This window comes from Heliangelus exortis, chromosome 6 (genome assembly GCF_036169615.1).
Source record: "Heliangelus exortis chromosome 6, bHelExo1.hap1, whole genome shotgun sequence".
In the NCBI taxonomy this organism is placed as follows: domain Eukaryota; kingdom Metazoa; phylum Chordata; class Aves; order Apodiformes; family Trochilidae; genus Heliangelus; species Heliangelus exortis.
The window spans coordinates 18,799,351-18,827,233 of NC_092427.1; the positions used below are offsets into that span (position 1 = coordinate 18,799,351).

Consider the following 27,883-nt stretch of genomic DNA (forward strand, 5'->3'; position numbering starts at 1 on the left):
TGTGAGGGTGGTGAGACACTGGTCCAGGTTACTCAAGGGAGCTGTGACTGCCTCACTTCTGGAAATGTTGCAGGCCAGGCTGGATGGGGCTTGGAGCAACCTGGTGTAGTGGGAGGTGTCCCTGCCCATGACAGGGGGGTTAGGACTGTATGATCTTTAAGGTTTCTTCCAACTGAAACCATTCCATGATTCTCAAAAAATGTGGTGCCTCTGTGATGCCCCCATCCCTGGATGGTGGCTGTGGGATAGCTCCAGTTCTGCCCTTTGGTGGAGACCCCCCTGGTTATCAGGATAACTCAGGCCATGCAAGGTCTCATGCAAGTGAGGATGTGACGGGAATGCATCCCATATGTGAGGGAGCAGCTTCCTGGCGCCCTGAGGCTGCCCAGCCCCATGAGCAGGCTGAGCCCCGGGGGGGATGCTGATGGTGGGCACTGGCAGTGCCAGGGCTCCCTGCATGAGGGTTGCTGAGATGCCAGAGTGCCACGGCAGGTACAAAGGGGAAGGCAAGGAGAAATGCCTCACGCCTTTCTGACTCACAGCTGACAGTCCCTGATCCCTCCCTCTGTCCTCGGGCTGGAGAAGTCTCCTCCTCACCCTCACCCTCCTGCCTGCTCTCCCTCCCACGGAAACCGAGGGGAAAGTGGTAAAAAAAGTATCTTCAGCGACTCCTGCCCCCGGACCGTGGCCTCTCTCGGCTGCCGACTTCTTCTTCCCCACTTTTTTTTCCTTCCATCCAGCTCGATGGTAATCTGAACCCAACAAAATGAGGCTGCGAGGCTTTCTGCTCACTGTGCTGCTCCCGGCTGTCTTCCTGGGGGGGGAACTGCGGGCTCAGCGCCCAGAACTCACCACTCGGGTCTCCAATGGAGAAGGTAAGTCCAGGCTGCTCCCCAGAGTGATTTTCCTCCTCAGAATGAGCAGAGAAGTCCAGTTGTGTGGACTGTAGCTGCAGCTTTGTCAGGATGTTTTCGTGAAGATTTGTATTTGCCAAAGAGAGGGATGTAGGATTGAAGAGGATCTGCAAGATGTACACATTTTTAGTGTGTGGTTTTTTTGTTTTGTTTTGGGGTGGTTTTTTTTTGTTTTTTTGGGTGTGGGGGTCCATTTTCTTGGCTCTGTCTTGTCAGGTGTTAGCGGTAGCACTGGGTGTGGTTGGGGGGTCACAGCTGATACCAGTTCAGAGTTCCGAAAGACTGGGTCTTGGTGATAGCTTTTAAAGGTGCCTTTGCTCTTCTCTGCAATGTATTTGTGACAGAAAATCATCACTTTTTCATAGTGCTAATTGCTCTCATGTCTTGGTGTCTTGGTTTTTATTTCTTTAAGTTGTTGCTGCAGCTGCAAATTGTAGTTTACAATAACTGAGTACTTGTCCTTGCAAAGACAGTTTTTTAACGTAAAGGAAAAAAAACGTATAAATGAAAAAAATATGTATAGGAAGCTGTTTAAATGCCTCAAACTGGTGTTTTCTGAATATGTGCTCTATTCAGCTTACACCTGATGCCAAGACAAATGAGCAGCCTCAGCCATGCATGTGTGCTGGTGTCTCTCATTGGGTTGGGACAGGAGAGCCACCCCCTTGGCATCCATCCTGCCGGGAGGGAACGGGGCTGCAGCCGAGTGTCCCGGGATCTCCGGCTGGGGAGGCTGTGCAGCCCACCCACTCTTGCTTCTCCACATCTTCCAGACTGCCCTGTGGACCTGTTTTTTGTCCTGGACACCTCTGAGAGTGTTGCTTTGAGGGTGAAGCCTTTTGGAGACCTGGTTACCCAAGTAAAAGATTTCACCAACCGGTTCATTGATAAGCTGACGAGCAGGTACATCTCTGGGAGTTTGTCCAGGTGGCTTTAGGGGTGGGTCCTGGTGCCAGGTGGGATGCTGAGGCAACCCTGCATGCCTGTCCATGCAGGGAGAGGAAGAAAGCTGGGATGCCAGGGAAGGGGGGGCTTGGAAGCATCTCCTCCCTCTGATGGTCCTCAGATGTTCCATTTTTAGTCTGTCTGTGCTGAGGGCAGCAGCGTGCCTTTAGCTGCCTGCACCCACCCTCAGGAAGCAAGAGCTTCTGGGGCGGGCAGACGCAGGACCCCAGCCCATCTGGCTGGCTGGGTCTTATTCTGTAGTGCCAAAGTGATGCTGATCCCTGTGCCACTGGTGGCTCAGAACCACAAGAACCCAGGTGCTTGGAAGGCAGTGGGGAACCTCTGAGGTTAAACCCAGGATTCCTGGGCTGTGCAGAGCAAAGCTTCCCTTGCATAACCCAAGAAACCGTGCAGCATTGAACCTAGCTTTGGGTGCCCCTCATGCACCCCATTGCCCAGCCCTTCACCTGCCTCCTCACCCACCCCAGGTCTGACCCTAGTTTTTCCAGGGATGCTCAGGAGCACCAAGACTCCCAGATTCTGGAGTGGGGGTGATGCAGGGAAGGGCTGCAGGCAAAGGCTGTGGCTCACCTGCTGGGAGGAAATCCAGGAATGCTTGAGAGCACCACAGCTCCTGGAGGCTTGGGGGTCTTTTTGGGACAATTGGGACAGCAAGAGAGGGGTGCTGGCACTGTGGGGTTGTCCCAGTGCTGGAGGGACAAGGTCTTAATTTCAAGACAGGTGGGAGGGGTTAGCAGCTCACCTGACCATTTCCCAGGCAGGAGAGTTACTTTACAAGGCCCTGAATGACCAGGAGTCTTGTGCTTGGGAACAACTTCCCAGGCATGATTCTCTCCTAAGCAAGGCTCTGGGCTTTTTCCAGAGCCCCACTGCTCACAGTCAGAGGGATGGACCTCCTGAGCCCACCCCAAAAGCCCCCTGTGCCCATCCTGCTGTATTCTACCTTCTCTGGCCCTGCAAGCCACCACCATGCATGCTTTGCTGCCAGGCATGGTGGGCATGGTTGATGGCAAGGCAACTGGAAGCAGTGGGATGGAGGAGACAGCAGTGGGCAGTGCTCAGGTGACTTTGAGAGGGGTGCTGCTGGGCAGAGAGAAGATAAGCTTGGGGAAGTGAGGGACCTGTGCAACCCCGTTCCTTTGAGATTGGCCTCCACATCCTGAAAAGACCTATTTCTGATTCAGAGCATCCTTCAGAGGAGGGCATCCCTCTGATTTTAATGTGTAGCACTGGAAAACCCACCTCAGCTCCTGGGTGGGTTATCTGCCTTGTTCACACAGGTCAGCATCTTCTGAACCTGGCGCTTCTTTAGGCATCCTCTCTGCCAAACTCTCTGACCTGTGCAGACACCTTCCAACTGCACCCCTTTGCCATTCCACCAGCTGGACAGACTGCCCCATGGCTGGGCTTTGCATGCCCGTGTACATCCCAGCTTTGTGAAGCAGGGAGCCCTTGCAGAGCCCCACAGTGTGCATGGTGGCCAGAGCAAGTGAATCATAAAATCATAGAACGGTTTGGGTAGGAAAGGACCTTAAAGATCATTTAGTTCCAACCTTTCTCCACGGGCAGAGGACAGCTTCAACAAGACCAGGTGGAAGCGAAGGTGGGAGCTGTGCTGAAAGCACGTGTCCTGCTGTGTCCCCACAGGTACTACCGCTGTGACCGCAACCTGGTGTGGAATGCTGGGGCCCTGCACTACAGTGATGAGGTTGTGCTCATCAAGAGCCTCACCTCCATGCCCAGTGGCCGGGATGAGCTGAAGAACCGTGTGTCAGCTGTGAACTACATTGGGAAAGGCACCTACACTGACTGTGCCATAAAACGGGGTATTGAGGAGCTGCTCATCGGGTAAGGCAGCAGGGCTGGGGTGGGTGGAGGGGGTGATGTTGGTGATACAACTGTGGTAGATGGAGATGGGGAGCTGCTTCTGGGCTAGGACAGCCCTGTGAGTTGTGCAGAGCTGTCCCCAAGGTGGGAGAGGACACCTCAGCACCACAGTGGCAGGTTACTAGTGCTCTGGCTTTGCAGGGTTGAGCCCTGACCATGGGCTGTGGCTCTGCCTGGGGTGAGCACCCAGAGGTACCCCAGATAAAGGTGTTAGATGCTTGCTACATTAAATCTTGTGCTGAAATCTTTGCAGTGGCTCCCATCACAAGGAGAATAAATACCTGATCGTGGTGACTGATGGCCATCCCTTGGAAGGATACAAGGAGCCTTGTGGAGGCCTGGATGATGCTGCCAATGAAGCCAAACATTTGGGGATCAAAGTGTTCTCCGTTGCCATCTCCCCCAACCACCTGGTAGGGACCACACAGCAGGGATGCTCCTGGTAGGGTCACGAGCACAGTGAAGGAGGCTTGGGATGCCTCTCAGAGCCCTTACCTGGAAGAAACGATGTGGGTCCTCAGGCTGGCCTCTAGGGAAGGGTCCCAAAGGGGTGCATGCAGGTCTCACCTTACCCTCCTCACCCCCCAACCCTAGGACCAGAGGCTCAACATCATTGCCACGGACCATGCCTACCGCCGCAACTTCACTGCCACCAGCCTGAAGCCAACCCGAGAGCTTGATGTGGAGGAAACCATCAACACCATCATCGATATGATCGTGAGCACCTCCTGCCCCCTCCCCAGCTACAGCCTGTGTCCTCCCCAGGCTCAGCTGTCCCTCACAAACTCTCTCTTTGCTTTTTTGTCTTGCAGAAAGCTAATACAGAGCAATTGGTGAGTGTCCCCCAGAACATCACTTCTTTCCAGCCCTGTCCCCTGTGGGGACACCCTCAGGCATGCAGGGCTTGGTGGCACAGCCCAGCCCTGCAGGCAGCTGCTACCAGTGCTGGGCAGCTCCCCCTGAGGAGGCTGCAGCCTGGCCCTCATGATGCCCTCTAACACTGTTTTTTCCTTCTTGCTGGGCAGTGCTGCACCTTTGAGTGCCAGGTGAGTTGGGCTTTGAGGCCACCTCATCCCCTCCCTTTGCATCTCCATGGCCCAAGGCTGTGCCTCAATGGCTGACCTGACCCATACATCTCTCCTGCAGCCACCCAGAGGACCACCTGGACCTCCTGGCGACCCGGGCAATGAGGTGAGGGACAAGCTGAAGATGTTCTGTGGGACAGGATCACTGGGGATGCTCAGAGACTGGTGGGGCATGGGTCCCTGACCCTCAGCAATGTCCCACGGGGAGGTGCTCCCATGTAGCTGATGTCATCTGCTACCCACATCCAATGGAGCATTGCTGCTGCCATCACAGAACTGTTTTGGTTGGAAAAGACCTTTAAGATCATCAGGTCCAACCATTAACCCAGCGCTGCCAAGTCCACTGCTGAACCATGGCCCTAAGCACCGTATCTTTTAAATACCTCCAGGAATGGTGACTCAACCACTTGCCTGGGCAGCCTGTTCCAGGGCCTCTCTGTTTTCCTTTCACCAGGTCATTGTTCTGTTCCAGGGGGTGATGACCTAACTTTATTTCTGTCCTGTATTGCAGGGAGAAAGAGGCAAACCAGGTCTTCCTGGCCAGAAAGGAGATGCTGGAGACCCAGTAAGTGAAGGACCAATCCTGGTGACTCTGCTTGGAGGCTTCTTGGACATAGCTCTTGGGTGCATCCTCACCATCCCTTGTCCCTACGACACCCCATTTCCATGGAGCAGTTTCTGGAGTCGTGGCCAGCTGTCCCCCTCCGCAGCCCCCCCCCAGCTCCTGGCGGGCACTGGGATGGGCCCCTCCTCTCTTGCTACAAGGCTTCCTTGTTCCTCACTCAAAATAGCTGTTCCTCCTGGAGGACACGGCTCTGACTCATCTATGCCAGCCCAGGGGTGGACTCTGGGCTCCCTCCTGCACCCTCTGACACAACAAGCACAGCAGTGTTACGAGGAAACTTTCGGGAAATAATAACCTAAGAGCATGAGGAAACTATTTCCCTCCCCTTCCTCCTCCCTTTTTTTGAGGTAGGTTTATTTTTGGGAGGTGTGTTTCTCTTGCACACGTGAGTCTGGAGTTATTCAGCTTGTGCATTCCCAATTTGGAAACTGCACGTCATACACACACAGATTTTTCCTTCCTGGGGCTTTCTGCCCTTCTCTTTTATCCCAGATGACGTGTCCCCAGGCATCCAGTTCCCTTCACCCCCAGCAAGGGCTGGAGATGGTGGAAGTGAAGGCAAATCCTCTCTGCTCTCCATAATCCTGTGCTCGCAGCCCAGGAAAATAAGGAGCAGAGTTGTGGGAGAGTCTGGAGGGATGGGCAGGCATGGTGACTGGGGCCCATGATCAACCTTGAGAACCTTGGGGAAACTGCCCCATGGCAATGTCTGGTGCCATTGTCTGTCTCTTTGTTTCTGTCCTGTAGGGCAGGCCAGGAGACATGGGACCTGTTGGCTACCAAGGAATGAAGGTACGTGGGACTTCAGAGTTACATGCATGGATCCTAGATGGACCACAGGCTTTGTGCTGTGAGTGTTTTCATTCTCCCATTTCTTTGTCTCCTTTCATTTCTAGGGTGACAAAGGAACTCGAGGAGAAAAGGTGAGGATGGCAAAGGATGTCAGGAAGAGATCTCTGTGTCCCCAGCTTTGTCACCCCCACAGCTGCATGATGTTGAGGTCTGGTATGTGCCTGGGCATCTGTCCCTCCTGCCAGCACTGTCAGGAGCAGGGATCTGATGGGATCATCCATTTTGCAGCCCTGGGGATCAGACTAGCACAGTGCTGTAGGCACAGCCAGCCAGAACAGGACAGACCAGTGGCATGCAGGGCATGGTTATTGCCTGAGCACCCAGTTGGGGTGGGGACTGCAGTGTGGCTGGGGGAGGATATGTGGATCAGCTGTTGTGGGGGCCTAATATTTCTTTCCTTCCATTTGCAGGGCTCGAGAGGAGCCAAAGGAGCCAAGGTCAGCCTCTGCTTTTGCACCTTCTGTTCTTTCTGGTTGATGCCTGAGGGTGGAAGGGTCTTTGCGAATCACTTCTTCATGGTCTGTGTTCTCTGTTTCAGGGTGACAAGGGCAGGCGTGGCATCGATGGCATTGATGGCATGAAGGTAAATCTCTGCTCTGGTGCACTTTGCTTACTTTGAGGACCTTCCAAAATCACTGTGGGATCCTGGAATGAAGCCAATGTCCCATGTGGAACAGTGGGGCTTCCTCCCTGCAGGGTTGTCCCCTCACCAGCTTTTTCCTTCCTGGGCTCTGGGATGAGGGATGGGATCTTCACATGGGTAACACTCACGAGACCCCTTCTTTGTCTTCCTGACAGGGTGAAGCTGGATACCCTGGGTTACCTGGCTGCAAAGGCTCACCTGGATTTGATGTACGTACCCTGTGGGTGCCCTTTCTATGCCAATGAACCAGAGCAGCCAGTCTGCCATGATGGCCTGTGGAAACAGGGAGCTCCAGGGAAGGGGAACCATGGGTGGGGTGTTACCATACTTGGATATGTGCCTCTAGGTGTGCAATGCTCATCCCAGCTGTGGCATCCTGGAGGTGTCCCCAGCCTGCCTAGAAGCTGTTCCCCCTGGCATGGGGATGCCTGGGAAGCTGGACACTGGGGTAGCATTTGGCTAGGGGCTGTTTAGCACAGGAATTTGGCAAAGAAGAGCTCAGAAGAGCTCAGTAGGCAGTCTGAGGATCAACAAATTCCAGCCTGGTGTGACCAGCCACCCAGAAAGTGTTGAAGATTTTGGAAGGCTCTGGAAAACATTATTTTGACATTGTGTTTCTCCAGTTTCCCAGCTTGTTTCCATGCTCTTAGGATGAGAACTCTGTGGTTGCATCACTATCACAGCAGTCCAGCCACAGAAGCCAAACAACCCCCTTTTCTGCTGTTCTCCTCCAAGCTAGAGAAGCACTCTCAGTTGTGCAGTGCCTCAGCATTGTAGTTGCAGTGTCCCTTGCACGGCTTGAGTGTGCAAGGGTCACCATGCCACCCCTGGTGATGGGATGGTCACCATGCCATCCTTGCATTGCTTCAGAGTGCACATCCCTCCTGTCCACCTTGCTGGGCTGCCAACATGGTCGGTTCATGCCCAGTTTCTTGTGGATAATGATGCTGCCATAGTTTTCCATGATACTACCTTTGTTTTTAACAGGGAGTTCAAGGCCCACCGGGACCAAAGGGAGATCCTGGTGCTTATGGACCCAAAGGAAGAAAGGTGAGTCACTCAGCCCCATGTGGGAGAAGAGGTGATAAGACACCCATATGCAAGTGGCAGAGATGCCAATGGACCCATCACTGGTCTCCTTGCACTGCTTAGGGGCAAACCCTTGCTAGAGGGTGCTGCCTGTCACCCACAGTAAGATCTGCCTGGCATAAGCATCCTTGAGATCATAGAATCATTAAGGTTGGGAAATAACTATTTCATCAAGCCCAATTGTCAACCCAACATCCCCATACCCACTAAACCATGTCCTAAGGTGCCATGCTTACATGGTTTTTGAACACCTACGGGGACAGTGACTCCATCACTGCCCTGGAAAGTCTGTTCCAATGCCTGAGCACTCTTTCAGTTAAAAAACTGTTGTTAATAACCAATCTGAACCTTTCCTGGTGCAACTTGAGGCCATTTCCTCTCATCACTAGCTACATGGGAGAAGAGGCCAACACCCCCACCTCGCTCCAACCTCTGTTTGAGAGGTTGTAGGAGGTCTGGAGTGAGGTCTCCCCTCAGCCTCCTCTTTGCCGAGATAAACACCCCCAGTTCCCTCAGCTGCTCCTTCTACCACTTGTGTTCTAATCCTGGGGGCTGCTGTGAGAAGGTGGGTGGGCAGGGGGAGATCTGCTGGGGATGGGGAGCTCCTTGGGTAGAGAATACAGCCTAAAAAAGGGCTTGGGGTACACTGAGGCTCTTGACAGCCTCTACTCTGTGGATGTTGAAACCCATCACCGGATACATTCTTGATGGTGCTTTGTGTCCTTGTGAAGGGGGAGCCTGGGGATGATGGAAAACCTGGTCGGCAGGGAATTCCTGGCAGCCCTGGAGAGAAGGTGGGTGGAGCACCCCTGCACGAGCATCCTCTGCCCTCTCTGAGAGCGAGGGAGAGGTTCCATACGTGAGTCTTGGCTTTCAAGCAGAGCTTGCCCAAGACTCTGCAGGTCTCACGGCTTTGCTCCAAGCCCTGCTGATTTGTCTTTTTTCCATCCCTGTGTCTTGCTCATACCAGGGTGCACCTGGAAACCAGGGTGAGCCTGGACCAGCAGGAGAGACAGGCGACGAGGTGAGCTCTTTGCCCATGCCTACAATGTCCCCTGTGCATGCTTGCAGGCCACCCCCACAGGCTGATCACCCCTGTCATCTTCCATAGGGTGCTCCAGGTGCAGATGGTCCTCCTGGAGAACGGGTGAGTGATGGGACCACTACCACCCAGTGTGCCAGCAGGGCATTGGCCAGGGCTGGTGTCCTGTGGAGGGCTGGGGGGAGCGGTGGGGGGAGGGCTTTGCTGCTGCTGCTGGGAGCAGGTCTTCATTTTCTATTCCCACCATCTCCTTGCAGGGCAGCAATGGAGAAAGAGGCCCCCCAGGCTCGCCAGGAGACCGTGGGCCAAGAGGAGAGCCGGTAACTGCGTCTGTGGGGGGGACTTCCAGCATCTGCTGGGTAGCCAGGAACTAGAAATAGGTGCCCAGTGGCTAACTCCATCAGCCTGGGGGCCAGCAGGCAAGCTCAGTGCCTTTACCTGCCTTTACTTGCTGTTGTCCCCCAGCTGTTATGCTGGCAGCTTAACACCAATCAGCCAGAATGCAAAGGAGAGGGTGCCCAGCAAGCCAAGAGCAGGCAGAGAGGGGTTACTAGCTGCCCTGCACCTCCAAAATAAATTGATGGGGAGCAATGAGACCATGTTCTCCTCTCTGGCTGTGGGGAGGGACAATGGAGTTGGGAAGGAGGGCACAAATGCCCTCTGTGGCAGGGCAGCCTGTATGGGTGCTGACTGGAGGGGGAACACCCTTCCCTCCCTTTTTGGGTGAGAGTCACTAGGAAAGTATTTTTCCTGTCTGCTGGGGGGAGTGAGTCACAGAGCGTGAGGCAAGACCCCTGGGCAAGCCAGGACAAACATGGCAAGAGGCAGAGGTGCCACACACACCAGGGAGGGACAAGGGACACTGCTGCATCCAGGGCATCCAGGAGCAGCATCCCAGCTCTTCACATGTCCCTGCTGTGAAGACAGCCAGGACCCACCACCAGCTCCCAGGAGGTGCAGAGGTCCGCACTGGGGAGAGGGCAGATCTGGCTGGGGGATGTTGGCTGCCTCCCTCTTTCCTGTTCACTGCTCAGGGAGGTCATGGTGTGCAGGGCAGATGTGCAGTAGATGAAGGCACACAAGCATCCTGGAGTTAAATTGTTCAGCAGGTGATGGGCTGCTTCCTTCCAAGTTTATGTCCAAGCATGAGGCTCCCACCAGTCTCCACCAGTGCTCAGGGCCCTTTGGAAGTTGTGTTTTATATTTACTGTTTGGCTTAGGCATCTGGAAGCCTGGAGCTTGCAAACAATACCTTTAGGTTCCCAAGTATCTAACCACTTTCCTCAGAGATTTAGGTCAGGTGTGACTGTCATAGGAGGCTTCTGAGGTTCTCCCTTGCCCACAGGCTGGAGGCTGCCTGGCTCCACCACTTCAGACCACCATCTCCTGCAAAGATGCTCACTGTGCTGGATGATCCTGGGGGGTGGATTACTTAGCTCTAAGGTGCAAAGCCCTGTGCTCAGCTGTCCCCCAGCCCTGCTAAGGGCTCCACTCGGCAGAGAAGAAAAATTTTCTCCTGAATTGCCAGAAAGCCCTTGGGCTGTAGGGGTGGGGAACAGTGCCTCCTGGCTCTCATTTTTCTACTCTGGCCATGGGTCTAGATGGGCAGGGTAGCCCAGGGACAGCCTGGGTCTGGCAGACACTCTGCCCTGCTGGGACACAGCTCAGCTGGGCTGGTGGCAAACTGCCCCTGTCCACCACAGGTTAAGTGAAAGTTGAACTCAGTCATACCCAGCCCTTGGTCATTTCCTTATGGTGCTGCTGTTGGGGTGCAATAACGCTCAGACTTGGGTTTTCCTGGGCTCAGCTCTCTGCAAACAGTCCTAACCCAGCTCAGGGTGCTGAGTGTTAGCAAAGGAGAGGAGAGAACACTTGCAGTGAGAGGTGAGGACATCCCTCCCCCATAAACTTGCTCCAGAGGCTGGAGGAGGAGGGAGTGGAGGAAGGAAGCTGCTGACCTGGAGTCTCTGCCCTTGCATGGGGACAGTGGCTCCTCTCCAAGCTGACCTCCCAGGGTAGGAGCTGCTCTGAAAAAGCTGAGTGTGGCTGGGAGGAGCCAATACATAGTTTGGGGGGCTGGGGCCAGGTCTGTGTATTTGCAGAGGCATTGCTAGGTGGGTCTCGCCAGACATTTGCTTTTCTGGCATAAAATGGGCTGAAACCTGTTACCCACAGGCAGGCCCTGCTACCCTTCAGAAGCTCTTGGGTTTAAGATGGCCATCTGTCTCTCCCCATATCTCTGATGGTTCCCCACCCAGCTCCTGAATCTGCCTCAAACACCTCCCTGTCTGGATGATTGTTCCTACCCAGCACAAGCCACTGGTGTCACATCCTTGCTCCCCTTTGCACGTGCTGCCCTTTGCACACTGTGCTTGTCCCTCTTTGAATTTCTCATGTCCTCTGTGTGCATTTTCAGGGAGAGCCTGGACCATCTGGTGACCAAGGACGGGAAGGACCCCTTGGACCACCTGGTGACCAGGTAAGAGCTTGGTTTAACTTTCTGGCTGGAATTGGTGGGGTGGGATAGTGGGGTACAGAGCTTAACTTATTCCACAGTATCTTGGGCCAAGTTCTCAGCATCTTCCAGACTAAGTAACAAAGCTGTTGCAGAGGGGCAGAGGTTTCTAGGACAACCCAGAAGATGAATAGGGTTAAAAATATGGAGACGTGGCTGCTGGGCTGGGGACAAGGCAACCTCCATGCCATTTCCCAATCCCATGGAAACAGATGTCAACACATCTGACAGATCTGGAAACTAGCAAGTGGGAGCTGCAGCAATGAGCAAAATGTTCAGGCCCGGAGCCAGATGCTGCTTACGTTGGCCAAGGGAGTCAATGAGACATCTTGTGTCAGAGAGGGTAGCCTGATGAGACCCCAGCCATGTCCCTGACACCCTTAGCATCTGCTGAGACAGTCTGTCCCAAAGCCAGCTGTCCCCAAATCTGCTCATTGCAAGGTCTGACCCTTCCTGCTCTCGGGTCTGCTTGTCCTCCTGTGTCTTGAGGAACAAATCTCAGACCCTATAGGGTTTCTGGAAAGCAAAGATGTCTATCTGCAGCCTGAGGAAGGCTTCTGTCCTCTGCACAGCTAAAGGCTCTTTCTTCTCAAAGATGTACCCAACTCACAATTGATAACTCTGGGTCTGGAGGTGTTGCTGGGTTAAATACTCTGTGGCAGCTGACTGCAAAGGCCAACACGAGCTTTCCATCTGAGCAAGCACTCGTTGACATCACTCTCAGATGGGACTCTATGGGATAACTCCCACCCACCTGTAACTTCAGAGTTTTGATGGATCCCAAGATACAGAGAAGCATTGAGATAAACATTCCCATGCTGGTGGAGCAGGACACCCCAAAAGGGTTAAAGAGTGGAGACCAGCATGCAGACAGAAACAAGGCACTTCTGAACTCCTTCATGGTGAACCAAGTGTTGAAGGACTTTGAATACCTGGAGTGCAGGACAGCCATGGAGGAGCCACTGTTGCATTTACCTTACCCCCCAGCATGGGTGACCCCCATGACCTGCACCATACAGTAGCCTGTGGAGAGGACATGCTTGTTTCTGCCTGGAATCAGGCTTCCATCCAGACTGTCTTGTGATAGGGAAGAGCACTGTATTTATGCAGGAGTATTGTCCAGGTCCTACTGTCTGTATCTGAGTTGAGGTCCTACTGCAACCAAAGAGCATCTGGCAGCATTCAGCTTGTTGGGCACTGCCATGGTGAAAGGTGACATTTCAGGAGGTGTCCCTGGTGGGAAGGCAGTTTTGTGTGTGTGTGTGTGTGTGTGGGACTGGAGCTGCAGGCTCACACCAGTGAAAGAGAAAGGACTGGAGATGCTCTCCTTGTAGTAGAGGCTCATTCCAGGCTTAAGGTATAATTAGGATTACACAGAATATCACAGAGTGAAGGTGGAGATGTGAGCTGAAGCTGTGCAAGGATGGTGGGGAGGAGGAGAAAGAGAAAGGGGAAAGAATGGTTTTCCATTCCTCTGAGGGAGCACTGCACTTGAGTCAAATGCCTGTCAGAGAGGGAAGCATTACAGAAGCAGGTCTGCTGTCCCTCCGGACCAGAGGCTGCCCCAGCACCTCCATCATTCCAGGAAGATTTCAAAAGCAGTTGCAAAATGAGGATGTTATTTTCCATAAGATGAGGAAGAATGCATTTGCTTGGCCAAATTAAAAATAAAAGTGTAATCGGACTTGGGCAAGAGAGAAGCTTTGGCAGACAAGTGTTTTTCAAGCTGTGTTATCTGCAAGCTCTGGCTCTTGAAGCATATTTCTCTTGGCAAGGGGAAAGGGCTCCCTCTAACTTGTGACTCCCTTTCATCCTCTAAGTGAAGCTAAAGGTCAGCAAGCTTTTTCCCTGGTCCTCACATGCAGGTTTGGTGGTTCCTCTCTCTTCATGTCCTTGGTGTCCATTTCTCCTAATGTTCCTATGGCACCCAGAAAAGTGATGGACAGGGAACTGCTAAGGATTTCCCAATCCAAGACTCTGCCTCATCCTAAACTCCTCCAGGACTCTGAGAGCTTTGGTCTGTGTGCTGCACTGACCCAGCCAGCCAAGGGTGCTGCTGATCCAGCTTTGGCTGATGGTAACAATCACGAGTTCCTGTCCCTCCTTCCCAGCTTTCTCTCTTCTGGGCTTTAGTGCAGAAGTAAGGTCACTTGGAGCAGTTTAGTGCTCTCCACTGTGCAATTTTCAGTCCTCTGCACACACCTTTCCTTGTAGGAGGCAGGGCTGTGAACTGCATGCAGGGATGTTTGGCACGAGCTGGTGTCATACAAAGAGGAGTAGGGAAGGCAGCTGGAAGGGATTTCAGCTTCCTCAGTTTTCAGGGAGTGAGGGAGTGGCTGGAAGGCTGGGCTGAACCACCGCACTGTGAGAATCTCACAAGAAAACTCAGAGATGCTAATGTTGCCCTGAAAATACAGAGGAAGCTCTTGGACATGTGATGTTGTGATGCTCAGGTACCAGTGAGCGAGCCTGAGCAAGTCTTACGAGGAGCAGCTTAGGGAACAAGAGAAAAGGAGGCTTAGAGGAGACCTTTTCTCTCTCTTCAGCTGCCTGAAAGGAGATTGAAGCAAGGTGGTGGTCTGTCTCTTCTCCCAAGGAACAAGTGGTAAAACAAGAGGAAATGGCCTTAAGTTATGCTGGGGAAGGTTTAGATTGGATATTAGAAACATTTTCTTCCCTGAAAGGGTTGTCAGGCCCTGGCACAGGCTGCCCAGGGCAGTGGTGGAGTCACAATCCCTGGAGGGATTGGAAAGATGTGTAGATGTGGTGCTGAGGGACATGGTTTAGCGGTAGACTTGACAGTGTGCTAGGTCAGCATTTGGATTCAATGATCTTAAAGGTTTTTTCCAACCCAAATGGTACTGTGATTCTATGAATCACTCACTCCCACCACAGCTTGCTCTCTGCCTTCCCTCTTCTCACCTCTGTCATCTCCATTGCTTGATGACCAGCTACATACCTGGCTCCACATGAGATACTGTCTTGCTCAAGCATTTGGAGCTGTGATCAAGAGCATGATCACTCAACTCTCACCCATTATCATTGTGGATCTCCTGCCAACACCAAGCCCAGCTGTTGGCACTGAGCAAAAGGTCGAGGAGTTCCCTTGGATATCTTCTGGAGCTCTTGGAGAACAAATCCTCCTCCCACCTCCTCCCTTGTCCCTGGCAGTCTCTGGGCAGCCTTGCAGCTGACAGGTGGGTGGCTGCTGCCCAGATGGAATGTGGCAGAGTGACAGCTCTGGTTCCTTCCAGCACACACAACCATGGCTCTGCAACCTCCTGAAGTCATGTGGCAACAGGATGAGAAGTGATGGTTTTAAGCTAACAGAGGGGAGATTTTAGATGATATATTAGGAAGAAATTCTTTGTTGTGAGTGTGGTGAGACACTGGCCCAGGTTGCCCAGAGGAACTGTAGATGCCCTATCCCTGGAAGTGTTGAAGGCTGCTAGAAAGCATCACCCCCACCTACCTACCTATCTCTCCTACCAGGTCCTCTGCCACCAGGCTGAGGTGTGGAGGAAAGGGATGGCTTTTAGGGCCTTGGAAGCTCTGCAAGCCTGGTTGCCACTGAAAGCACACGATATTCAATCCACTTGTTGAAACAAAGGGACCAGCCCTTCAGGGCAGGAGCAGCACCAGTGAAAATCCCTGTTGAGAGATCTTTGTGTTTCCCTAGGGTGAGCCTGGACCCCCAGGACCCAAGGGCTACAGGGGAGATGACGGCCCCCGCGGCAATGAGGTCAGTGCTGCTGCTTCACCACATCTTCTGGGGGAGGTAATGAAGGGAAGACCAGGAGATACTGCCTGTTAAGGCTGTCTCTAAACCCCTTGGATCCTGGTAACCTGTTGTAGATACAAACTCAGGTGCTAACTTCCTGGCAGACAAACTGAGACTTTTTTCATGGGTCCTTAAGTCCATGGCTGCTGTTTTCCCCACCTCCCTGAGGCCATCTCATCTCATAGCCATACCACAAGCCACCTGGTTTCCCATCACAGAAACTGGGGGAGATGCTCTCCAAGGGCAGCCACCCAAATCTGCCAGCAGTTCTGATATAGTGGTCGGGGACCAAGCGGGATCCCAAGCCTGGCTGCAGGCTTCCTATGGCTCTTGTGTAAGCCAAACACCTCCCATGGTGGTAGCTGGTTGCCTCAGAAGGCATCATCTCAGACATAAGGATAGCATCCAGTGCTTGACCACTTCTTCTGTTCTTTCCAGGGCCCAAAGGGATTGCCTGGAGCACCTGGACTGCCTGGAGATCCTGGCCTGATGGGAGAAAGAGTGAGTGGTATTTATTCATGAGAATTACAGGCTTTGTGGCAAGGATGTACAGCAGACTGGTTCCACGCAGTGTTGGCCAGGTCAGGGAGAAAAGAAGTTACACTCTCATATGGCTGAGAAATGCTGGAAAAAATTGCAAGCAGCCTGTTCTTGAATATATATCCTGTCTGTGGGCTCAGGGAGATGTATCTTGGGATGTACCTTCCAGCAATGGAGACCTGATACTTCCCAGTCTCTTCCCAGCCTGTGGCCATATCCCCAGTCTCTGTGTGGGGCAGTGTACCCTCCCCTCAGTGACTGTGCAGGTCACACATGAGTAAGATGGCCTTTTAGCTGCCTGCATCACTATCTAAGCCACAGACATTTTACTGTGGAGATAAACTGTCCAAGGAGGTTCAGGATCCTGCTGCTGTGTCATCTAAGGGATCTGCTTTTCAATGTCTCATATATTTATCCCTTTCTTTCCAGGGGGAGGATGGACCTCCTGGGAATGGCACAACGGGATTCCCAGGTGCTCCGGTAAGATTTTGTTCTGCTTTGAAGCTGTAAGACCAATATTTCTGCTTGGTTGACCTAACGTGCTGCCTTTCCTTCATTCCCAGGGGCGGCAAGGTGACAGAGGTGACCCTGGCATTAATGTGAGTGTGCTACTTCTCATGCACCCAACAGAAATTGCCCTGGCCGCTGCTTTGACTCCTACAGCATCTTCATCAGCTACATAGTGAAAAAAGCTCCCTGAAGCAGCCTGTTCCTCCAAAGTCCTCTTCTCCTTCTGCCCACCTCACCCTACACCAGATGCTTCTGGTGGAAATGTTCTCCTGCCTTGGTAGTAACACCCAAGGGCAGCAGCCTGGGCTGAGTGCTCTGCTGTGCAGCCCTGGAGACAGAGTTTGGGGCTAAGAGTGTCAGCCCAGGGGTCTTAGATAAGAAGCTCTTTCCTTCAATAGCCCTGAAATTTGGTGCAAGAAGCCTAGATGCTGCTCTTCACCACCCTTCCAAACCATCTCTCACAAGATCACTGCATGCCAGCACCAACTTCACCCTGCTAACAGCAGGTGGCCAATGCAGGAGTCTCTTCTGTGCTATCTTTCAGGGAACAAAAGGCCATGTTGGTCCTAAGGGTGATGAAGGAGAAGCTGGAGACCCTGGCAATGATGTGAGTACTCTGGATATCATCGTTCTCTGTGAACACAGTGCAGGAGCTTTGGGCTGGGTCTCTGACACTACCTTGCCCATGGGCCAGAGCCCATCAGATTTTGCTAGTCTGCAAGCCCTCTTTGCTGCTGATCACTGTTTGATGGCAAGGGGAGCTCTCTCCACAGGTTCCTTTTGTGTCCTACATTTTATGGCTGCCAAACCTCCAGGTCTGTTAGTTTGAGGTGGGTATCATCTCTGCAAGGTTTTGCGTGCTTCCAGATAGCACCAGTGGTTGCACCTGTCCTGTTGAGGGAGATTTTTTTGGTGTCCATCCCGACCCTCCAAAGTCCCTGCTCATTTAGCTGGGAAAAGCAGTCTCAGATAACATTTTCATCATTAAGCAGGGCTCAGCAGATGTCTGAGGGGAAAGGTGCTGTACCCTGGCACACACAAATTTGTGGATTTCACTTTTGTTTTCATTCCAGAACCTAACCCCTGGACCCATGGGCATCAAAGGAGCTAAAGGCCACAGGGGACCTGAAGGGCGCCCGGTAAGTGAGGACCTTGGCAGGGTTTGCACCAATGAGCAGAGTGTGCAGGGCTGATGAAGCTCCCAAAAAGCAGGGCTTGGCCCTGGTGCATGGGTCACTGAAATCATGTTCATCCCCAGTTAGGGCAGAAAATCCAGGCACTTGGGGATTTTCAGGAGCTGAGCATTCTTCTGTGATCAGGTTCAGTAAGGACAAGCAGCCTTTGGGAGCAGCCCCCCTGAATCTGAAAGCATTTTAGTTGTTAGTGTTGCCACTTGATTGTATTGCATCACCTTGGCTTGGAGGCTACAGAAGAGGCATCTCCCAAGCAAATTGCGTCCGATCCATCCATCCATCCATCCATCCATCCCCTGGTTGCTGTGGGGGCAATGCCATGCCATGCACATGTGGATCCTGTGCCTCCCTGCAGCAAGAGCTCACCACCTCACCTTACCACCACCTCACGACCTCAGTGGGCAGGGCATGTGTGGAAGTTGGTTTCCTTCCCCTCCTCGCTGTGCAGCCCCAGGGTGTCATGCAAGCAAGCACATGTACCTGCCCAAAGCCCAGCACAGGGGCCACCAACTGGGAAGCCAAGAGAGTTTTCCAGGTTCTGCATTGAGTAGCAAGATGTGGGCAGAGAGGCTGCAGATGGGACTGGCTGCTCATGTAACTACTCTCTCTATGCTTCTGTTTAACAGGGACCACCAGGATCTGTGGGGCCACCAGGACCAGATGTGAGTGGGATGGGATCAGAGTGCTGCTTGGTTGCTTGATCTGGTGGTGGTGTTGGCTCCTGGGAGGGGTTCACTCTGGGGAAACCTTGTGCTATCTGGCTGAGTGGTGGATGTCCCCCATTACTGCTCCAGTGAGTCTCTGGACAGATTTCTTTCATACCAGTCCATCACCAGCCAGTCCCCTCCACCATGCACCCCACTTTTGCATATCACTCATGTGATGGATCAAATCAGGATCTGCTTTGAGGGCACAATACAGCACCAAGGGTGGTGTTATTCAGATGTTTCTTTACCTCTGTTTCCAGGAATGTGAAATTTTGGACATCATCATGAAGATGTGCTGTGAGTATCCCTGTGCTGCTCCTCACTCCCTGCTGAGCTCCTTGCTGAGCAGGAGGTGGCTGCTTTGTCTCTGGGTCCTGGTGAGCAGGGCCAGCCCCAGACATCATGCGGAGGGATTCCATGGGCATCTGTCCTCTTCCACCAGTCACAATAAAGTCAAGGAGCTTATGGAAGGGTGGGAGATCCTCACTCCAGCTGGGACAGCAATTAAAATGAGGGAAATCCCTTGTGTGCTAATGTCCCCTCTCACAGGCCCAGGAACTTCCAGATCAATCTCTGCAGTAGAGCGTGCAACCGAGTTTCATGTGTGTGGTGTGTTGGTGGCTCTGCACATGCAGTTTTATCCTTTTGGAAAATTAGGAGCAGAATTCTGTAAAGTTTTTGTGGGGATCATTTTACAATATTCTGAGTTTTTTCTAAAAAGTATCAAGGCCTGGCTTTCCCACTTGGGAAAGGGAGGTTGGTCCTGGGGTGTCCTGCCATAAGGACCAGCAGCACACATGTGCTGCAAAGAATCTATGGCCCGTGGCCAGTAATGAAGTGCTGGAAGGACACAGGGTACTTGAGGAACAGAGTTTGAGCTCCATACACTGACAATTCACATAATCCCTCCAAGATTGCTTTTATTTTTATTTAACAAGAATGCACCAGTGTGAGGGGAAACAGAACTCCGCTGCAGGCAGCGTTCCAGACCAGGGTGTCACAACATGTAGCAGGAGATAGATCTGGGTGTTTCAAACAGGAGGGAAATTTTCATGAGCTGGAATTGTCTGAACCAGGTGTCTTTGGGTTTGCAGAGGCATGGTCTGAGTTACTGTGTGAAAAACCCTCCTGTACACCATTTTAACATTCTCTTTTTCTTTCCCTTCTCCTCTAGCTTGCTGTGGTGAGTGTTACTTGGCAAAGTTGCTCTGCAAACATTTGCTAGCGTTGTCCTTGCATGCACCCCTCCCTTTGCCTTTCCTTGCCTTCTGCTCTGGAGATTGTGAGAGCCCAGGAGGGAGGACTGAGCATACCTGAGGAAGGGGCAATGAGCTCGCCTGGAGGGTGCCATGGAGGTTTGGAGGCTGCTGAGGCTGGTGCCCTGTGCTAGCAAAGCTTCAGGATTTTCTCCACCCTTTTTGCAGTTGAAAGGAACATCGGTTTCAGGCATGCTGTGGACCCAACTCTGTGTCCTCCTCCCAAATCCTTTGCTAGTCTGCAGAGAAATATGCTGAGTGGTTTTTTTTTTTTTCACTGATGCTGTCCCAGTGAGTTGGTATTGGAGTCCAAAACCTTGAAGGAACAGCCAAAGGCACATGATGTCCTTCAGAGAGGGAAAGAGGGGAGCAAGCTGAGTCAGCCTCCTCCAGCCCACCAGTATCACCTCTGTCCTCCTGGGCTGAGTGAATGGAAGAAGTGAGGAAATGGAGTTTGAAATAATTACTGAGTGTTTCAAGGGTACTCACAGCTTGGAAATGCTACGTGTCTTAAAAGGGGCACTGGGCAAAACGCTAATGGAAAGATTAGTAACCTGGCTTTCAAGTCTCCTCAGAAACTGCTTTCATTGAATCCCAGATGGGTCTGGATTGGAAAGGACCTTATGGATCATCCAGTTCTACCCCCCTGCCATCGGCAGGGACACCTCCCACTGGACCAGGTTGCCCTAAGCCCCATCCAACCTGGCCTTGAACACTTCCAGGCAGGGGGCAGCCACATCTTCTCTGGACAACCTGGGACAGTGTCTCACCACCCTCACAGTGAAGAATTTCTTCCCAGCATCTCATCTAAATCTCCCTTCTTTCAGCTTGAAATAATTTCCCTCATCCTATCTCTTCATGTCCTTGTAAAAAGTTCCTCCACAGCTTTCCTGTGGATTCTTCAGATAGTGGAAGGTGCTCTAAGGCCTCCCTGGAGCCTTCTCTTCTCCAGGCTACACAACCCCAACTCTCTCAGCCTGTGTCCATAGCAAAGGTGCTCCAGTCCTCTGGACTTCTTTTTGGCCTCCTCTGGACTCACAGAGGAGTCTCTAAGTCTTTCTTGTGTTGGAGGCTCCAGAACTGGACCCAGTACTGCAGGGGAGTCTCACAAGAGTGGAGTAGAGGGGCAGAATCCCCTCTCTCACCCTCCTGGCCACACTGCTGGTGATGCAGCCCAGGACACAGTTGGCTCTTTGGGCTGCCAGTGCACGTTACCAGCTCACATTGAGATTCTCATCAGCCAACACTCCCAAGTTCTCGTCCTCAGGGCTGTTCTCAATCCATTCCCCGCCCTGCCTGTATTTGTGCATGGAACTGCCCTGTGACCCAAGTGCAGGACCTTGCTGAACTTCATTTTGTACCTTCATTTTACACTGGGTGTTGTGGGTAGGTAGGGCAGAGGCATCCAGCTGGTCAGGACCAGCAGCAGCCATCAGTTGCTTGCTTGGGTGTCCCTCCCTGCAATGCATGCAGCTCGGGGCCAGCTGCTCAGGTGACAAACACCAAACCCTCCACTCCTCTCCTTTTGCTGCAGAGTGCACCTGCGGTCCTGTCGACCTCCTCTTTGTGTTGGACAGCTCGGAGAGCATTGGCCTGCAGAACTTCCAGATTGCCAAGGACTTCATCATCAAGGTTATCGACCGCCTGAGCAAGGATGAGAGAGTGAAGGTGAGATTCCCACCAAGTGCTAGGATGTCCTTGTCTGCGCTCGCTTATTTTTCACCGCAGGCAGAAAAAGGGGAAAGTGCCTCCACTTGAAAGGCCGTGTTAGTTGTTCCAAAATATAGATATTTCACTATTTCTGGGCAAAGGAACTCTGCCAGATGTGGCTGTGAGTTCTTCTTCCATGTTCCAGAGCAGATGTCTCATTGAAGCATCCACCTGATCATCCTCTCGGTCTCTTCCTGATAAGCATTTCAGGTGGATGGAGTAGATAGCATGAGGTGTGTTGCAACTCCCCCTGGCTCCCTGGTGGCCAGCCACCCAGACACCTTTGTCTGCCCGCAACCTTGGGTTTAGGCTTCCAGTAAAGCACTAAAAAAGATCTTTGCAGCCCAAATGGCAGTATTCTCCTAGAAGTGAGTCTTTCAGTCTGAAGAGGAACACAAATGCTGCTCTCCTAACCCTTCCTGGCAACTTGCTGTGCGTGGGAAGTTTTGTTTCCAAATCCCATGATTTGGATGGGACATTTGGGATCCAGTCTTTCCTTGGAGTGTAACCAGACATGTCTGTAGCACATGGACTGTAAAGCCATGGGACCTTGCTGTTGGACACTTGTGTGGGCATGGATGGGTCCGTGGCCAGCAAAGAGCCACTAAAAAACCAGCAAAGCCACTGTTTTGGAATTAAAACATAAGTTTTTGGGAAAAAAAATCTATTCCTATCTACCCACCATTACCAATGGCATGTGTTGAGACCACTGAGCTGGGAAGCCTGGGCTTGGGTCTCACTTCACAGACTGGTTCACTGGTCCTAACCTCCCAGTATTTAAATGGGGCCTTATAAGGCTGGGGACAGACAGAATGAGGGGTGATGGTTTTAATCTAAAAGAGGGTAGATTTAGACTAGATGGTAGGATTAATTTTTTACAGTGAGGGTGGTGAATCACTGGCCCTGTTTGCCAAGCGAGGTGGTAGAAGTCCCATCCCTGGAAGTATTCAGGGTCAAGATGGACAGGGCTCTGAGCAGCCTGATCTAGTGGGAGATGTCCCTGCACATGACAGTAGAGTTGGACTATGTGACCTTTAAAGGCCCTTCCAGCACAAAACATTTTGTCATTCTATGGCCATTCTCTTCTGGTAGGGCTCCTTCTTCCAGGAATAAGGCAGAGGAGAGACAGCAGAGCCTGCTATGACAGTGTTGAGTACAACCCAGCAGCAGGATTTCTGCCCCCCCCTGAGGTATCTCACTATCACTGGCTTCTGTTTTTTCCATCAGTTTGAAGCCGGGGAGTCCCGTGTGGGAGTTGTGCAGTACAGCCACGACAACACGCAGGAGCTGGTGGCCATGGGTGATGCCAACATAGACAACATCGGGGCACTCAAACAGTGAGTCTGGGGAGTCTCAGTGCATCACACAGAGATCTGACCTAGGGACACCTGCTCACCTCCCATCTTCAGCCTGGCAGCTCCCACATCTGCAAGGCTGCTAAATGCTCTTTAGTGGAACACTTGTGGCATTGTAGGTGGCACTTAGGCCAAGGAGTTTTCCAGGTTCCTCCACAATCCCCAAGCAGGCGGGATGTTTCGCTGCCTTGCAGGCATGCCAATGGGATCCACGTTCCGTGGGGCTCCTTCAGGGCTTGCAGACTCACTGGTGTTGGTTCTTGCAGGGCAGTCAAGAACCTGAAATGGATAGCTGGGGGCACCTACACTGGAGAAGCCCTGCAGTTCACCAGGGAAAACCTTCTGCAGAGATTCACCTCGGACAAGCGAGTCGCCATTGTCATCACGGATGGGCGCTCGGACACGCTGCGGGACCCTACCCCCCTCAACTCTCTGTGTGATGTCACCCCGGTAAGGGTGCAGGGGGAACACCCAACCTGCACAGGAACCAATGCAATAGAGCAATGGAAGCTCTCTGGGGATCTCCATGCCTTTGCTACCCAGGGCTAGGGCAGGGCAGACACAGCAGCACCCTCATGGATTGAAAGGCATTCAGGTTTCTCAGTGCGTTAGATGATGAATATATCAGGTGATGGACTCTAACTTCCCTGCAGGTGGTTTCTCTTGGGATAGGTGACATTTTCCGGAACCCTCCAAATCCAGATCATCTGAATGACATCGCTTGTTTAAGCAGACCACAAAGGCCAGGACTGTCCATTCAAAGGGACAACTATGCTGAGCTCCTAGATGATACCTTCTTGCAGAACATCACCTCATATGTCTGCCAAGGTGGGTGAAAGGTTGTGCCTGGAGGTAAAAAGAAAGTGAGGATTGCCCCAGCCAAAGGGCAAGAGATGCAGGCTGCCCCCCCTTCCCCTTTTTTTCCCTTCCTTTTCCCCCTCCCCTTTCCCTTCCCTTTCCTCTTCCCCTTCCCTCAGTCATGCTCTTAAGTAGATGTTAATAGAAGAAAATAGAAGCCAAAGTTTATTTTAATTAAACACGGGACAAGCATGTTTTGCCTCTCAGAATACTTTGCAGCCAGGTCCAGGTCCTCTCCTGCTGCAAGACATCTCTGCCCACAGCACTTTTCAAGCACGCAGCTCTGCACTTTCTGATGTGCATTTATAGCCTTTGCCCAATGTGGCTGTGACCCAGGTGAACATTGGTTCCTGTGGTGGCACCATGGAGGGTCAGGCTACAGGAAAAATAACTTCTCCTGATTGAGCAGTGATGTTACTCTTTCTGATTTTCTTAACAGAGAAGAAATGTCCAGACTACACCTGCCCAAGTGAGTATTGGCTCCTCGTGTTGCATGAAGGGGTTCTGGGTGCTGCGGTGAGGGAAGTGGGAGTTTGTGGGAACGCAGAGCTTAGAAAGACCTCTTGCACCAGGGAATCTCCTGGGGTGGAGAAGTGAACAAACCTTGTCAGACACTCACACATACACACCAGCCTAAAGCACCTGGTGGAATAGCCTTGACAGTTGCTTTTTTGGCACCTCAGCCTGTGCCAGAGTTTGTCCTTTGCAGGCTTTGGCTGAGGCAGGTAATGAGATCAGTCGCTATGTGGTGCTGGGAGCAAGAGGGAAAAGCAGCCCTGTGACAAGGAAAATTGAGAAAGGTGCTTGGAAAATGAGTACTTGGAGGACTTTAGTGGGGTTACACCTTCCAAATGGGGTTACACCTCCAAGGCAGAAGGGTATACCACCCTCTGACTTCTCATGGAAAAGAGTTAACTTTGGGACACAGAGTGATTCCCCAGACATTCAAGGACAGCACTGGATTGAATTGAGAAATCACTAGAGTATCCAAGATTACCTGGGAATGAAGCCTGCTGTAAACAAAATAAAAGGGTAAAAAGACAAGTGTGGGACAGCACTGGGGTAGGAAAAACTACAAGAAAGACTTCAATGTGCTGGGTGAGGGTCTGGAGCACAAGTCTTATGAGTTGCAGCTGAGGGAACCAGGGGTGTTCAGCCTGGAAAAAAGGAGGCTGAGGGGAGACCTTCTCCCTCTTACAACTGTCTGAAAGAAAGTTGGGTCCTCTTCTCCCAAGGAACAAATGACAGAACAAGAGGAAATAGCCTCAAGTTGTGCCAGGGGAGGTTTAGAAGAAATTAGAAGAAATTTCTTCACTGAAAGGCTAATTAAACACTGGTATAGCCTGCTCAGGAAGGTGGTGGAGTCACCATCCCTGGAGGTGCATGGGAGGTGTAGAAGTGGTGCTTAGGAATCTCATTTAAACATTGGAGTTGGTAATGTTGGGTTAATGGCTGTTAGAGTTAATTATGGTTGGACTCACCTTTTCCAACCACAACAATTGTGATTCTATGAAATCAAGGTAGGAAACACCCAGAGGGTGGGGATTTCCCAAATCTGACAAGGCAGATTTGATACAGTTCTGTGATACAGCTGGCCACTTGACTGGCTGTCGATGGAAGAGGCAGGGGGAGAAACGCAGTGTAATGAGCCCTGGGCCTTTCCCCTTGCAGTCACCTTCACTGAGCTGGCAGACATCACGCTGCTGGTGGACAGCTCTACCAGTGTGGGGAGCAAGAACTTCGAGACCACCAAAAAATTTGTGAAACGCCTGGCAGAGCGGTTCCTGGAGGCCGGCAAGCCTGCCGACGACTCCGTGCGCGTCTCCGTGGTCCAGTACAGTGGCAGAAACCAGCAGAAAGTGGAAGCCCAGTTCCAGTACAACTACACGACCATTGCCAAAGCCATTGACAACATGGAGTTCATTAATGACGCCACAGACGTCAACGCCGCGCTGCGGTTTGTCACTGGGCTGTACCAGCGCTCCTCGCGTGGCGGGGCGAAGAAGAGGGTGCTGCTGTTTTCTGATGGCAACTCCCAAGGGATCACTGCCAGGGCCATTGAGAGGGCTGTGCAGGAAGCTCAGCAGGCTGGCATCGAGATCTATGTGCTGGCCGTGGGCAGCCAAGCCAACGAGCCCAACATCCGTGTCTTGGTCACAGGGAAGAGCGCGGATTACGACGTGGCCTACGGGGAGCGTCACCTCTTCCGTGTGCCTGACTACACCTCCTTGCTGCGTGGTGTCTTCTACCAAACTGTCTCCAGGAAGATAGCTGTTGACTGAGCACGTGGGTGGCTTCCTGCCAAGGCCATGCCTGCTTCTGTCTTGCCTAACAATGAAACCCAACGAAACAAACAAACAAAAAAATTAACAGTATTCCTGACCGACCTGAAGAATTTGTGTCTATGCAGCTAGCCGTACTGTCACAGCCTGGCTGTGCATAGTCCCCTCTCTTCTCCCCATGCTTCATCCGCATCTCTATTAGCCTCAACCTTCCCTCCCTGCCCGTGACTGCCTCTCTCTCTCCCCACAGCAGACAAACACAAGCACACCTAACAATAGGCTGTTAGAACACCAATAGGAACCTCATCCCCCCATTTTTTTTGCCAAGAAAGAATCAGGATGAGGAATTTTGTACCACTAAGAACTAGCCTGGTCTCATGAGGCTGGTTATGCTCTTCTCAGATACAGTTTTTTTTTTTTTGTCATTTGCTTCTTTCTTTCATATACTAGCTCACAATGGTCCTAACCCAATGCTGTGCTTCAAGTGAGAAGTTCAGCACTTCAGCAAGCTTTGAGAGGGGATCATTGTGACTGGCAAGTTTAGTTCATATCTCCCATACTTTGGGGGTGGGGGGTGGATTGTATTGCCCAAGCCAGGTGGAAGCATCTCTGACCTCTGGTGCCATGGGATGGGGCACTGAATTCCCAGGGCTTGCGTGGAGGGGGGTGGTGGAGCATTCCTCAGCATTCAAGGTGGGGAGGCTGGGTACCGACAGAATTAAGATGTGCAGCAGCCACTGGGGAGAGGGGAAAACTGTAGAAGCTACATAACTGCACTCCTTCACTAACTGATCTCATGGTCCTACAGTGAAACCAGGAACCTCATGAATAGCCTGATGACTTGTGTCCAGGCTCCATTCTGGAATATCTCTCTGAGCCCAGTTAGTGGGATTATTTTTTTTATTATATTATTTTTTTTCCAAAAGTGCCAAGTTGTCTAATTCCCAGTGAGCTCTGTAGGGGTACTGTTTCTATAGGACCATCTAGGAGTTAGGAACCTGGGCCCTAGTGAAACCCACTAACTGCATTATATACTGAATTAGGGTCTCATCCACAGCCCAGCCAAGTCAAGGAAAAACCTGCCATTATCTGCCAGGAGCTTTGACTCACATGGATATATTAACAAAGGTGCTATCACTACGTGGGTGATCTGGGTCCTTGGTGTTTACACAGTTGCTTCCAGGACCACTCTGAAGATGTGGTTTGGCTGGGTGAAATGTTTCAGTGCTTCCATTGGTGCTCTTGCTATGAATTCATGCGCTTCTGAGAAAGCAATGGTGATTGCCAGGTACCGACATCCCAGACTCTTTACTTTTCTTCAAAAACCCATTGTACAAGTTAGTTTTATGCCTGTGTTTTACTAAAAGTGTCTACTTTGGAAATATGTCAAATAAATTGTTTTCCACTATCTTGTTGGAAGATTTTGTGATTTGAATTTCTGAATGTTCAAAAAACCACTCAGGAAAATAGAGGTTTCTGGGATCTGGGAGGACTGCAGCAAGACTTCTCACAAAAAACTTAAAGGGAGAGAAGAGAAAGGATCAGTCACTTCTGCATCACAACTCTGGCTGGTTTTGAATGCCAGAATTTGAGAAATACTGTGAATTGTCTTCATCTATGACATAGTACATTAAAAAAAATATGAGAAAGGGAATGAGCTCCCAAAGGAGGAACTGTTGTTTTCAGAAGCCCAGGCATGGCATCCCAGAGGGATGCTGATCAGCAGATGAAGAGGTAAGCTCTGCTTGCTTTCTGCTTATCTTTGGTATCTCTCCTTAGTATCTCATTTCCTAGACTGCTCTGCAGACAGGGCTGGTGATGGAGTTATCAAACTTCTCCAGTTTTCCAGGCTCAGTGCTTCCCAGATATTTGTTTCACATACTCGGCAGCTATTTTCATAGAATTCCATTCTGGTTTGGGTTGGAAGGGACCTTAAGGATCATCTGGTTCCAACCCCCTGAATCTGCAGGGACTCATTCCACTACATCAGGTTGCTCCAAGCCCCATCCAACCTGACCTTCAACACTTCCAGGGATAAGGCAGCCACAGCTTCTCTGGGCAGCTAGGGCCAGG

General features: G+C 51.8%; 1 protein-coding gene across 1 annotated transcript; it reads left to right on the top strand.

Annotated features, from left to right (window-relative positions):
• Positions 1-622: 622 nt before the first annotated feature.
• Positions 623-27,218, top strand: COL6A1 (collagen type VI alpha 1 chain). The gene is made up of 35 exons (XM_071746997.1): positions 623-875; positions 1,688-1,817; positions 3,528-3,728; positions 4,021-4,180; positions 4,362-4,484; positions 4,580-4,600; positions 4,793-4,813; positions 4,914-4,958; positions 5,364-5,417; positions 6,225-6,269; positions 6,374-6,400; positions 6,740-6,766; positions 6,868-6,912; positions 7,128-7,181; positions 7,960-8,022; positions 8,793-8,855; positions 9,032-9,085; positions 9,173-9,208; positions 9,361-9,423; positions 11,520-11,582; positions 15,298-15,360; positions 15,838-15,900; positions 16,369-16,419; positions 16,503-16,538; positions 16,994-17,056; positions 17,523-17,588; positions 18,269-18,304; positions 18,610-18,646; positions 19,524-19,532; positions 21,140-21,273; positions 22,543-22,652; positions 22,937-23,120; positions 23,324-23,498; positions 23,968-23,997; positions 25,200-27,218. The coding sequence occupies exons 1-35, from the start codon at positions 767-769 to the stop codon at positions 25,808-25,810; spliced, it is 3,072 nt and encodes a 1,023-aa protein (XP_071603098.1). The 5' UTR covers positions 623-766; the 3' UTR covers positions 25,811-27,218.
• Positions 27,219-27,883: the final 665 nt, after the last annotated feature.